The sequence below is a fragment of the Malus domestica genome, chromosome 10 (genome assembly GCF_042453785.1).
Source record: "Malus domestica chromosome 10, GDT2T_hap1".
NCBI lineage: Eukaryota > Viridiplantae > Streptophyta > Magnoliopsida > Rosales > Rosaceae > Malus > Malus domestica.
This window is the reverse complement of record NC_091670.1, coordinates 42505603-42520353: the sequence shown is the minus strand read 5'-3', so window position 1 is coordinate 42520353 and position 14751 is coordinate 42505603. Positions and strand designations below refer to the sequence as shown.

The 14751-nt window shown below is 36.1% G+C and overlaps 1 protein-coding gene across 2 annotated transcripts; it reads left to right on the top strand.

Annotated features, from left to right (window-relative positions):
* Positions 1-7069: 7069 nt before the first annotated feature.
* LOC103446749 (homeobox protein knotted-1-like LET6) lies at positions 7070-12631 on the top strand. Of its 2 annotated transcripts, none has more exons than XM_008385881.4 (4): positions 7070-8492; positions 9108-9372; positions 11869-12116; positions 12219-12631. In XM_008385881.4, exons 1-4 carry the CDS (start codon positions 8031-8033, stop codon positions 12423-12425), a joined length of 1182 nt encoding a protein of 393 aa, XP_008384103.1. In that variant the 5' UTR covers positions 7070-8030; the 3' UTR covers positions 12426-12631. The 2 variants fall into 2 exon arrangements, with proteins under 2 accessions (XP_008384103.1, XP_008384102.1); XM_008385880.4 differs by having other exon boundaries at positions 7107-8492; positions 11854-12116.
* The last annotated feature ends 2120 nt before the right edge of the window (positions 12632-14751 follow it).

Below are 14751 nucleotides of genomic sequence, written 5' to 3'. Positions count from 1 at the left end.
TGGGAGCTCACTGGCTTCGGGTTCCATCGGCACTCCGAAATTAAGCGAGTTCGTGCGAGAGCAATTCCAGGATGAGTGATCTACTGGGAAATTCTCGTGTGAGTTCCCAGAAACAAAATCGTAAGGGCGTGGTCAGGGCCCAAAACGGACAGTATCGTGTGGAGTCGAGCCGGGGCCCTATTACATTCCACAGAGCAATTCCAGGATGAGTGACCCATTGGGAAATTCTCATGTGAGTTCCCAGAAACAAAATCGTAAGGGCGTGGTCGGGGCCCAAAGCAGACAGTATCGTGTGGAGTCGAGCCGGGGCCCTGTTACATTCCACATCACCCATGAGAGTGGATCCTCTAAGCCTTATATGTACATTCTCATATCTACCTAGCACGAGGTTTTTTGGGAGCTCACTGCTTCAGGTTCCATCGGAACTCCGAAGTTAAGCAAGTTCGCGCGAGCCTTATATGTACATTCTCATGGAACCCAAAGTTAAGCAAGTTCGCGCGAGCCTTATATGTACATTCTCATGGAACCCAAAGTTAAGCAAGTTCGCACGAGCCTTATATGTACATTCTCATCTCTACCTAGCACGAGGTTTTTTGGGAGCTCACTACTTCAGGTTCCATCAGAACTCCGAAATTAAGCGAGTTCGCGCGAGAGAAATTCCAGGATGGCTGACCCACTGGGAAGTTCTCGTGTGAGTTCCCAAAAACAAAATCGTGAGGGCGTGGTTGAGACCCAAAGCAGACAATATCGTGCTACGGTTGAGTTGAGCCAGAGATGTGGTGGGAGCCCGGGCCGGGATGTGACATGCCTCTGACCAATCCTTTGTACATTGATATGAATAAAAAAAAAAGCTAAATACATGAAGAAAATTTTTTATTTTTACAGCAAATATCATTATAAATCCACATAAAAAAAAGTAATATATACAAACATCACTTAAATTACACATCTTACGTTTTTTGAACGCCAATGTACTAGTTAATGTAATTTTTCAATCAATTTTTTTTTTCAATTGCCTATGATTTAATTTTTAATATTTATATTGAATTTGAATTGTAAAAATTTATATATAAAAAACATTTAAAAAAAATTAGAGGCTCCTTCAAAGTGGAAGCCCTAGGTGAGCGCCTACTTCAACTATCCTCAAGACTAGTCTTAATATAGATATTGCAAGTGATGAAATTCAGTCCATTGCGTTTTAGATCCAAATTCTTCATCTTGTAGTACAGATTCTATGGAATATCAATTATATTAAAAAGCATGAGATAGATATTGCTTATTTTTGCAAAAAAAAAAAAATATATATATATATATATAAGATAACATAAATCAATGAATATATTGACACCTAAGGTCCTAAACCCTAAAAACATGCACTATCATGATATAAAAAATGTCTTTTGTTATTTAAAATTTTTGAAAATATCACACAACTTTAACTAGCTTAGCTTAAATCTGATGCTATAAACTTCTTGAAAGTGGATGACCTTAACATTTTCCTAAACAATCCATAATAAATTGTTGCTGACCAAGAAAATGATGATTACCAGTGTAATTGTTTATCCAAGTGGCCTTTTAAATATATTTTAATTTTATGAAATAATTCTATCATGCAACTGTTGATGCCTTGATGGACAGGACGTAAAGTGCTTATCAGAAAAGCTTTGCTTGCAAGGGGCCTAGACCTAGCATTCCTGTCCCTCTATAAACTCTCCCTCTGCCTACACCTACACCCACACACTTCAGCACTTCAACCCTTCACACTTGAAACTTCACACCAGTGACGTATCTCTAACTTTTTTCCCTCTACTTATTTTTTATTCCTACTTTTTTAGACGGGTTCGCGTACTTATTCTGTCCTCCACTCCATTTCAAAACCCTAACCCTAACCCTAACCCTAGACCCACCTAACCTTAACTCTAAACCCTAACCATAACCCCAAGTACTTCTACTGTATTTTTTTTTTTTGGGTTCTAAGTACTTCTACTGTCTTTTTTGTAGTTCCTAAGTACTTCTATTGTCTGCCTACAAATCAAATAATGGTCCCATTCTTCAAACTCTGAACCCAGTTTCTCTCTTTCCATAACGGACAAGGATTGTCTGCTTTTTCTTTTTCCATGCCCTTTCATGCCTTCTTGTTTATGTGGTCAAGGTTAAATCATGTCAACATTTTATATTACTATTTATTTTTATCTTATTATCTTTATAAAAAAATATATATAAAATGTTGACGTGATTTAACCGTGATCATACAAAACAAAAATGTATGGAAGGAAAACAATCCTTGTCCTCCCAGACCACCACACCAGGAAAACAAAAATACAAGAAATATTCCACATTTAATCAGTTTCAGGTTGATTTTTCTTTAGATTCCTAATATTTTTATCTTTGTTTGATTTGATTTACTGCGTACAGGATATCTATTCAAACCATCTAGTCTAGTGTACACCATATAATTTTAAAACTATTTTGTCTATTCTGTCAAGGTTTTGGTAATTCACTTTTTTTCCCTTCCTCTTTTCCCTCTTTCATGGGGGCCCTTGTTAAGGAATTGGATCCTCTCGGAGGTAACCCCTCAGTATCTTCTTGATCGATGTTAGTGGGTCGCTACAAACAGATAAATTTTTTAAAAATTATAATAATTGTAACCGTTAAATAAAAATTCAATAATTCACTACCCTCGATCAAGAGGATCCAATTCCCTTGTTAAATTGGTAGGTACCGTTCATTTAGTCAGAGATGTCAAATGAAACTGAAGAAGCTTACTATTTTCTAGGGTTAGTCTACGGCCGGAGACTTTTTAACAGAAAAAGCATTGGTATTTTTCAATCTGATGATGTTTTCATAGTATACATGTATAATTACCTTTAAGTATAACATCTTAACATGATGGTGTAACATGTAAATCTGAGTTATTTATTATAATTTTAAAGGAAAATTAATGAAAAAAACTTGAAAACTTTGAGGTTTAACGATAAAGACAAAATAAAGGGTAAAATAAATAGTACCAGGATTGACATTTTTGTGTAAAAATTTGGTTTTTCATTAAAGTAAACGATACACGAAGCTTTTCGTTAAAGTTCTATAATTTTAATGGGTTATTTCTAAAACGTCCATGAATAATAATTTAGCCTTATATTATAATCTAAGATATAATAATTAACGTTAGTAGTATAATAAACAAAATCGTTTTATAATACCTCACCATAATCTTGCAACATTTGGACAATAAACAAAATCGTTTTTGCTGAACATACCAGAACATCTCCCTATTTTTTATTTGACCAAAACAGAAGAAGAAGCTTAATCATTCGGATAATGAGTGCGAGCTTAAGAATGATAAGAAATCTACCAACTATGACCATATAATCACCCCTTTGCGTCATATGACTCGTATCTGTCATTGGTTAATTGAGATTGGAAGATTTTTCTGATTCAAAAAGTCCAACAAGTCTCACCAACTCGTTAACTAAGACACAAAAAAATCTACCAATAACGTGCTTTCATGGTGAAGTTGAGATTAATCATGTCATTGAAGATACTCGAGCTCTCTAGATTATGACCTGCTAATTATTCTCTGTAAACAAAATTAAGAGCACACACGTATAAACATTGCAAAGGAAATACAGATTAATAAACAGATATACGATATATATATATATATATAATACACAACAAATAATGAAATGGAGACAATGTGTTCTTCAAGGATTGGAGCTCTTCTGTCTTTCTGCTGTGTCCAGACTCCAGAGGAGCGGAAGGAGTGAAGCTCCGTAGGAATACATGGATGTACCGACTGTAATGGGAGGGAGAAAAATGGAACCTAAATCAATTACGTACATGTAGAGGCTAGAGGCCTAAAGAGAGAGATTTATGGAAGAGACATTCGGACTGTCCCACTAGCTTTACCAGCTTTATTTTTTAGCTGCAGCAAACTCAACTTTTCTTCATGCCAAATAATTACTGATTAGATGCTATGACTCTGACTAATAATTAAATGAGATGGAGTGAGAGATTTTATATACATATACTGCTTAGGAAAAAGATTTTGTCAGTTATTTTTAACTCGACCAAATCCAAGAAAGCTGAAAAAGCTCTCTCAACCCCTAGTTTGGGTAAATTTTAATTGTTACTTTTGTAGGAATATTTTTTTTTCTAAATATAACACATTTAGAGTGAATAATTAAATTTTATGGTACCAATAACAGTTTTTTATAACTTCCTTTCATTTGTGTAAAAAAAAAAAAAAAAAACAGCAGCATTTTTTTTAAAACAAATAATAATATTTATATTAAAGGAAAGAGAAAATAACCTAAGTCTTACGATGAACTTGTCAATATTAATGTGATTCAATTTTTCCATTAACAAGAATCAAACTTAAAGTAAAAAATTATTCTATTAGACTGCATTTTCTTAATATCAAAAGAGGAATGTGTTTTCTTTAATAGTTTTTTTTTTTTTTTTGTCAAGTACATTTTACAACATGACAATAAGTGTCAAGTTGATTCAACGTCTGACAAAAAAACGTAATGTTAGATTATGGAAATACATCATTTCCGGATCTCTTCCACCAAAGTCACCGGATTAAGTGATTCAGACCGTCCAAATTTCATATAACAGTGAAAAACTATCACAACTTTTAAAGGGTCAAAACAGGTGGGTCATTGGATGAAATTTAGAAGACCCGGATCATTTGATCCGGTGACCATGATGAAAGAGATTCAAAGAGAATCTCTTTCCTTATATTATAATGGTAAGAATTTATTGTATAGTTAAACAATGATGAATAGGTTGCAAGTGTTAGATTGTCATATTGGATAAGCATTCCTCTTCAACTCAATCTAGGTTTGACAAAAGGGTTCATGATAGGTCGGATCATTTTAAGAAAAAAAAAATCTAAATGTGTGCATACCACATTGCCACATAAATATTACTTTGAAAATTAATTCGAAACTAAAAACCTCAATTGAAGAAACGAAACCAATCTTAATTCCAAAACTAATTTGAAGTAAAACTCTATATTTTGAAGGTAATTCGAAATATCAACAATTACCTTCATTAGGGCTCGAGATTCGCTCGATCCAAAAAGATAATCAAAGATAAAAGTAGTAAATCGATTGGAGGTGGGTTACTAGGTCATTTGTGGTGACAGTGGTGTGATGTGGTGGAGGGATTGGAGAGGGTGGTCGTGGTGGTTGGTAGGAGTGGAGGTTCGAGACTGAGATTCAAGCGTTCAATTCGAGAGAAATAGAGAGCAGCTGCTTCAACTCGAGCCTTCAAGAATGAGAGAGAGCCTCATCTGGGGTTGAGAAAAACATTGGACAACCAAGATTAAATCTTAGCTAATCAAATGGGCATCAATTTTCTAAATTTTAGTTAAATAAATAAATAAATATATTTATATTTTAACTTCAGTTCAGTACAAGATTAAATTTTACTGTTTTTAATTACAGTATTTCTTTTAGTGGTATAAAATTAATATTTTTCTTATCATGTAACGGATTACCCATGTGTATACCTGGATCGACCTGTTATCTTAACATATGCTTATCGAGTTACCCAATTCGTTATCGTGTTGATCCAAAAACTTCTTAATTTTATGTCATGTTGTGTCGAATTAAAAAATCATGTCAGAAGTTGCCAGACCTAATCCAATGTATCTCGAGTTAATACTATCTTTTCACTTAATGTCACTTAAAATAGTAATATTACTTGGAATAGAAAAAATAATGATGACAAAGGTTTCATAAAACAAGATGACGTATATTATAGACCAACTTTGTTTATTACATTGTGAACATCTTAAATGTAAGCTATTATGTATAGACGTAATCGCGTTAGATAGTTACTATTCAAATAAAATAGAGAAAAGTTTAATAAAATAGTAATGTCAATCTACAAAAATTTTACCATGTGAATGTAATGCATGAGCAAGCATTTGTTCATTAATTATAGTTGATGGTTAATTATTTATATCAAGTCAATCCATTTCAACTTGTGATTGAGTGGTGCAATGAGAAATGACTTTTGTATAAAGAAGTGTCAAGGAGAAAAGAAAATGGCATCACCAACACATTCTAGACGCATATGAGTGTCCGATAGGGCATGAGATCGGTACTTTGGTGGGTGACAAGCACATGACAAACTAAATTGAATTAGGAAAGGGATCCGCTCTTCCACCAATCATTCTTATTAAACAATTTGAGTTTTTGATATTTAATCAAACGGCTGAAAATATAGATTTACTTTAAAAATTATAATAATTTTAGTCGTTCAATCAAATTTTAAGAATTCAAATTATTTGATAAGAATGATTAGATGAAAAGGATCACAAAACATCCCTTTCCATTGAATTAAAACGGATTTAGATCCTCTCTTGAGCCAATGGAGAGGATCCTCCTGACCAAGTATTGTGGATCGTTAGATTTTCATCAAACGGTTATAATTATTATAACTTTAAAATGACTCTCTATTTGTAACCGTTGGATAAAAATTGAACGGTCCATAATGTTTGGTCAGGAAGATTCTATCTATTGGATGAGGAGATGATCCAAATCCAATTAAAACAATATATTGTGCATGATAAGACTAATATTCTTTATTTATTATTTTAATTTTAATTTGATCATGATTAAGATTGTGATGGATAATGGTGTTGGCGTTGAGGAACAAGGATTGCATGCCCTTCACTTTTGATGTTTTTTTCGTATTTTTTTATTTTGTGTGATCATGGTTAAATTATCTTAATATTTTATATTATTTTTTTATAGATATAATAAGACAAAATAAATAATAATATAAAATATTAACGTGATTTAACCGTGATCACAGAGAAGACATCGAAAGTGGAGGGCAGACAATCTTGTCCGGCGTTGAGCCGTAGGGGATGAGAACAACGAGCTGAAGTGCGAATATTAAATGAGTGGACAGATTGCAATCAAGCTCCAGTAGCAATCAAGAAAAAAAGTAGCAAAAGGTACAGTAGACAGAGAAAGCTAGACCTAGTAGTGATTCCAATTTCCCGTCCATAATTCTATTTTTGTGGTAATATTATCATCCGTGTGGGTTCGTACATATATATACACACACACAGACTATTAGCCATTAGGTGTCCCGTTTGGCTCTTCCCTCGATTTGATCGATCGTTGGGTCTCTCTATCTCTCATAATTCTTTGCCAGTAATGGCAGGGCATCAGTGGCGGTGCAAGAAAAGAGGGTGAGAGTTTTCATCGGGAAGGTAAAGCTTTGCATCACACGACACACAGTGTGACAGAGTGAAGTTCTCCCCCCTTCACTCACTCACCCTCCCCTCCTCTCTCTCTCTCTCTCTCTACATTATTTTTAATAATTATTATAAGGAGTATTATTATTATTATTCAGATTCACACAATATCATCAATAACCACGAGTTTTGTTTACCCTACAAAGAAAAATAACCAGCTGAGTCTTTGTGCACCACCACCGCCCTTCCTTTTCTTCCTGCTGCTAGCCCTACACACGGAGAGAGAGAGGCCCTTCCGAGAGAGAGAGAGGGACAGAGAGTACTGTATCTTTTCTGTATGTGTGAGAGGATATAATGCATGTCTGGAGAAAGAGAGAGATAAAACAAGAATTTTGCAAGGGAAATCTGAGGCAGGGTTTTGGCAGACCCAGTAATTGGAGAAAAAAACACTTAACATTATAAACTACTGACCCACTACACTCCTCCACTATCACTCTCACTCTCACTCACTACTTAGGATTTTCCTGTTAAAGCCTGCTCAAAGTATCGTAGCATAAAACCCGGGAGAGCCCTCGCTTCCGTTGGAGGAGAGAGATCGATCAGGATTAGATCCACACACATATTTATATGTATAACATTATTACGTAGGAGAGAGAAAAAAAAAGAAAAACCTTAACCTAGGGAGAGAAGTGATTTGTAGCAAAGCCAAGTGAACAAAACAAAACAACGAGTAAAAGAGGACTAGGTAAGAAAGTTAATTTGTGAAGGATAAGATATACCAAGAGATCTAGAGAGAGAGAGAGAGAGAATGGAAGGTGGTGGTGCCAATGGCACCTGTAGTATGATGGCCTTTGGAGAAAACAGCAGTAATGGAGGAGGAATGTGTCCAAGGATGATGATGCCTCTAATGACTTCCTCACATCATGCTCATCACTCTCATCATCACCTTCATCAACATCATATGAATCTTAATCCTAATGCAGACACGCATGATACTAGTACGACTCATCAGTTTCGCCAGCTTCCCCAGCTTCCCCAGCTGCCTCCGTCCAACAACCATCACGACCACCAAAACCCCCATAACACTAGTGGCGGCTCCTCCTTCCTTCTCCACAACCCAGCTGCAGCTGCCGCCTCCTATTTCATGGACAACAACAACAATGATGGTGTTGGCGGCAGCTCTTCTTCTTCGCCTTCAACTGTCAAGGCTAAGATCATGGCTCATCCTCACTATCACCGCCTCTTGGCCTCCTATATCAACTGTCAAAAGGTGAAATTGAAACCATCTAATTAAAATAATCAAAATATACATATATATGTGTATATATTTTGACCTCCCAATTAGGTTTTCAATTCCTACAAACGTAGGAGTTAGGACCACAACTCTCCATTCTTTGTCCTTCTCTTTATTTGTGTGTTAGATAAAAAGGGAAAATTTAGTTGACATGCGCCTGAAAGGGATAGATAATTCATGTTTCCCGCCTCGTTTCTTTGGGAAGTTTGGATCTGAATATCTCAACATTCATGTTCTCATTGTAATTATGAAGGTTTGTCATAAAGTAATGTGGACGGCGATATCAGTTCCGTAGGTAGGACGATGTAGGACTCAGAACGCCCATCCTCATGGAAAGATTTGGTATTATGAAGTTGTTCATCCAGTACTGCTACTACCATGTCGTTCTTGTCATGCTTTATTGAGTTAATTATGTTTAACAAGGAAGTTTAAGTAATTATGTTGTTGATAAAGACGGTCCAAGTCTCTTCGACTTTTTGAGTTTTGATCTTTTTAAAATATATATTTGGGTTCAATAGAAGAGGTCCTTTTCATCATCATCAGTTGAAAGTGTTTGAATAATACTATTCAATTGAAAACAATTATGTGCAGGTTGGTGCGCCGCCTGAAGTGGTGGCGAGACTGGAAGAAGCGTGCGCATCGGCGGCGACTGTAGGTCAAATGGTGAGTAGTAGTAGTGAATCAGGATCTCTCGGTGAAGATCCAGCTCTGGATCAGTTCATGGAGGCCTATTGCGAGATGCTTACCAAGTATGAGCAAGAAATCTCTAAACCCTTCAAGGAAGCCATGATCTTCCTCCAAAGAATCGAGTCCCAATTCAAAGCGCTCACTCTTTCTTGTTCTTCTGATTCTGCAGGTTCGTATCTCACCATTATCTCTGTGTGTGTATGTATATACATCTGTATCTTCACCGTTTCTTTTTCTCTAACTTTTTGTATGTATAGGAAGATCTTTTGAGTATTTTCTTTATTTTTTATTATCTGAAATTTTTAATGCAATATAATAACTAGCCATGCATGGATGTCGTTTCCAAGATCCTGTAGGTTTATTTTATTAATTAACAATTATGTTCAGAAAGCGGGTGGCCAATTAGTTTTCTTTGTTCTTATTTTTCGAACTCTTCCATTTTATCGCTTAATTGGTTCCTTCTCTGATTTGTTTAATCATGTATCTGCTGTTCTTTGGCATGTATAGAACTGTTTTTAGTACTGGGTAGTAGCAAGCTAGGTTTCCACTCGCAAGTCAATTTTTTCAAATATTAGTATTATAAAAGGGAAGAAAAGAGTTCGAAACTATTACAATAATTTAAGAGAGGGAGTGTTTCGAATCTGGGACGTATAGGTAGAAACTCAAGACCACATGCAAAATATACAAGTCGATGGTGTTGCATAGAATTATATGGCTTTGTTTCTCTTCTTGGTGTCTGTTTTGAATGAGATTGTTTGGTTTCTTTTGAATTCTTCACCTTGTTTTACCTAGTTGAATTTGACGTGCTGCTTGCGTCTTTAGAAATATAAGACAAATGGGTTAGCTTGCGTTTTCCCCCATGTCTTGCCTATACATAGCAATGCTCAAAGTAATTTCTGTTTCATAATTATTAGCGTTTTTTTACACCCTAGTGACCAATTTGTGTGGACAAGATAATATTTGTAATTACTTTTACACTCTTGGAATATTAGTTAAATAATTAGTTATATTAGTTTTTGTATGGTAGTCTGCCTTGTTCTATGGTTATTTCGATATATAGACCTGAGCTCTAGAAATCGTTGATGTTTTTACGTCTTTCGTAATTATTGTACATTATGAGCTTTAGATACAATATTTTCTGCACATGCCTAGTTTTTTGTAACACGAGTCTTCATGTAAGGACTAGCAATAGCTATAAGTTGATAATGTGGTATCCTGGATTTTTAGTTAGTTCTCAAACCCTACGTGCTGTAGTGGACTCCTGGTGTCCTAATACTATGATACCAAAAGAACTGAGTTGGTGGTGGGTCTAATTCATAAAAACCAATACAGGTCCTCAAAAGGGATGAGCTAGAAATTGGCTATTTGGTTCCTTGAATTTTAACAATATGCTGGACCCAAAGTAATCAGGTTTTCTGAACCTTAATTTGTTTAGCCAGCATATCCTTAATTAAGGTTTTGAATATGGTGGACTTTGAAGTATTTGAGTTCTCTTCGCTATTTTATTATCATTTTCAAATTGTAAAAGACTGATTAATGTGGGTATGCTTCTTAATAATTATTAGCACGAGCAACATTTTTGGATTTAAATCATTTATTGTTGTCCAACTGCATAAACTTTGTTCTGATTGCACTAATATTTAGTGTGTTTCAATATACCAACTAATGCTGTAAGTCAAGAAGGCAGCTGAGGTAACCAACTTTAACTAATCATCGTCAAGCAGCTGTGCGTGCGACTTAATCCTTAATGTTGTTAACCTTGCTTGCTTGAGTGAAAATTATTCTGTTGCTTGACAAAATATTGAACTAATCTTGAATTTAGCTATATATCAATCCTTTACTTGATGGCGGCCTAGCTGTTCACAGTTACTTAGCGATATGTTAATTTTTTTTTTATCTGGATTCTGGACAAGAATTCCTTGTAACTTAGGAGACAGCACACACTCACACACAATTTATTTAGAATGCAATGATAAGTAGCAATTGCATTTCGAAGTAGGAATAAGATAGCTAGATCCATGCCTATATGTTTTGCATAGAGTTGTCTTGCATGGCTTGGTGATATATTTGATGTTGGGAGTGAAAAAAGAATGTCTGGGTCTAAAAAGTGCCCCTATGTCTCAAAAGAATGACACTATTTACATGAGACACTTTTTGCCTGTACAAGAACAAAGAAAGTACTTCCATTCTGATGGCTGAATATATATTCCTCAAGATCAGGGATATAATTCTACAAAAATCTTAGCAAAAAGATAAAGGTGAAAGGAAATAGAGATATAGTTTGAATATTGTGTCTTTACTACGTTTAATGCAGAAATGTTTTACAGCAGCAATGTATGTTTTGAGTAATATATATGCATAATGAGCATACAATGATAGATCCTATGGCAATGAGTTCTATTTGACACCCAGCTGGAACTTTTGACCTTTCAATAGTTGAGTTGCTTTATTTTTTTTGCCTCGTAAGTGTAAGTGGCCAGTGATCACAGAGATCATGTTCGTTTTGATTGATAAAGAGAGACCTGCAGGAAGATGCCCTAAAACATGTAAAGAAATTTATTATTCAGTTTTACTTGTGATTAGAGCTGCAACTAAGATAAAGAAAGCCTGTTTAATTTATTGTTGATGTATTTTAATTATGTGTTTTAAGTTTTTATGCCATTAGGTTATGGCGATGGAATTGATAGGAACCATGTATCATCTGAGGAAGAGGTTGATGTTAATAACAACTTCATAGATCCCCAAGCGGAAGACAGGGAGCTTAAAGGGCAGCTATTGCGCAAGTACAGTGGATATTTGGGTAGTTTGAAGCAGGAGTTCATGAAGAAACGGAAGAAAGGGAAGCTGCCTAAAGAAGCCAGGCAACAGTTGCTAGATTGGTGGAGTCGACATTACAAATGGCCTTATCCATCGGTATAATGTCATACATTTTTCTTTCTATACATCGGAATACATATGCACGCATTTTCTCATCGAGAATTAGGTTAATTATCTTCATACACATGGTCAATGCAGGAATCACAGAAACTAGCTCTTGCAGAATCAACAGGGCTGGACCAGAAGCAGATAAACAACTGGTTCATCAACCAAAGGAAGCGACATTGGAAGCCGTCAGAGGATATGCAGTTTGTGGTGATGGATGCTAGCCACCAAGGCCACTATTACATGGACAGTGTCATGGGAAATCCATTTCCCATGGATATCTCTCCCACATTGCTCTGAATTAAGATGACAAGCAATTAGTATGCTGCTAATTATATATATTTAAATGTGTTATTGAGGAATGACGATGCATTTCCTAACAACTAACTATTAATTCCTTTTGACTATGGATTGTGATTAATGTCACACAATCATGCATGTGTACGTACGTGCTACTATGTATGTCGTATAAAATCTCACTTAATTTAATGAGTAAATTGTAGCAATGATCTTTCAATTTTAATGGAGTAATGGTTCATAAACTAAAAATCCATTTTCATTGGTCCCTTAACTCATCAAAATGTGTAGTTATGGTTAATTTTTGTCAACTTCGTTAAAATTTTGTCAAAATAAGTTATGTTGGAAGGATCATGACATTATTATAATTGAGGTCCCTCAACTCATCAAAACATGTAGCTATGGTCATTTTTGTTAATTTTGTCGGAATTTTGTCAAAATGAGATATGTTGGAATGATATTGCTACAATTTGGTTAAGGATGATGGATCATTTTTTCAGTTGAATTAAAGTTGAGGGACCAATGGTAATGAATTTTTAGTTGACAGACCATTATTCCAATTGAGTTAAAGTTAAGAGACTATTGTTACAATTTACTCTAATTTAATTGTTAACCAATATAAATAGTGGGTTCTTATCTTCTCAATGTGCTGTTATTGAAATAGTAAAGATATATATTCTTAATGTGCTGTAGTGGAGGTAGTGTATTGTTCGTCTACAATTCAAAATGAGTCAATATTCGGTTGCTCTTCGTAATTGCACGCCCTTCACGATCCATGTGCGCAGGGTTACCCGCTGGGCCTTGATTGGTCAACAATGCTACTCCGAGCAGCGACACGACCACCTTTACCTCATGTTTTAAACACATGGCTTGATTGGTGATTGAGTATGTCGACTTCTAAAGCTTTGTTCCATAAAGTTGTCAGTCTTCTCACGTATCATTGACGGTCGGAAAGTATTTTATATTGCTTAGTTGGATCAAGTTGGTGAGCTGTCGGGTCTAGCACTAACGCCAACAACAACAACAACAAAGCCTTTTCCCACTAAGTGGGGTCGGCTATATGAATCCTAGAACGCCATTGCGCTCGGTTTTGTGTCATGTCCTCCGTTAGATCCAAGTACTCTAAGCCTTTTCTTAGAGTCTCTTCCAAAGTTTTCCTAGGTCTTCCTCTACCCCTTCGGCCCTGAACCTCTGTCCCGTAGTCACATCTTCGAACCGGAGCGTCAGTCGGCCTTCTTTGCACATGTCCAAATCACCGGAACCGATTTTCTCTCATCTTTCCTTCAATTTCGGCTACTCCTACTTTACCTCGGATATCCTCATTCTCAATCTTATCCTTTCTCGTGTGCCCACACATCCCACGAAGCATCCTCATCTCTGCTACACCCATTTTGTGTACGTGTTGATGTTTCACCGCCCAACATTCTGTGCCATACAACATCGCTGTCCTTATTGCCGTCTTATAAAATTTTCCCTTGAGCTTCAGTGGCCTACGACGGTCACACAACAATGCTGGATGCACTCTTACACTTCATCCATCCAGCTCGTATTCTATGGTTGAGATCTCCATCTAATTCTCCGTTCTCTTGTAAGATAGATCCTAGGTAGCGAAAACGGTCGCTTTTTGTGATCTTCGCTAAATTGCTCCGGTCATTAGTGTGGATAAGTATATAAATGGATAGAGATAGGAAAGCAAACACAAGATGTACGTGGTTCACCCAGATTGGCTACGTCCACGGAATAGAAGAGTTCTCATTAATTGTGAAGGGTTTACACAAGTACATAGGTTCAAGCTCTCATTTAGTGAGTACAAGTGAATGATTTAGTACAAATGACATTAGAGTACAAATGACATTAGGAAATATTGTGGGAGAATGATCTCGTAATCACGAAACTTCTAAGTATCGGAGTGTGGTATCATCTTGACTTGCCTTATCTGTCTCATAGGTAGACGTGGCAGCTTCTCTGGAAGTACTCTTCCTCCATCCAGGGGTGGTATCTTTAACTAATGGAGATGCACAAGGTAATGTATCAATTGCACTTGAAGCTTACTTGTAGTTTCAGGCTTGGTCAAGCGCGATACAAACCATGTAGTAGGAGTCCCCCAAGTCGCCGAGCTAGGGGATTTGCTGAAAAGGGTGACAGACAAGGTAAGCAATCAGAGCTCCGGCTGATTGTTCACCTTCTCCCCATCTTGCAGCAGCATGAAGGATAAAGAGAAGAAAAATGAGAAGAGATGATATGGGATACTTTTGCTTTTGAAGAAGTAACTTTCCACAGGCTTATTCTTGAACTGAGCTGGAGGGTTTTCTGGTTTCCTCCAGAGTAT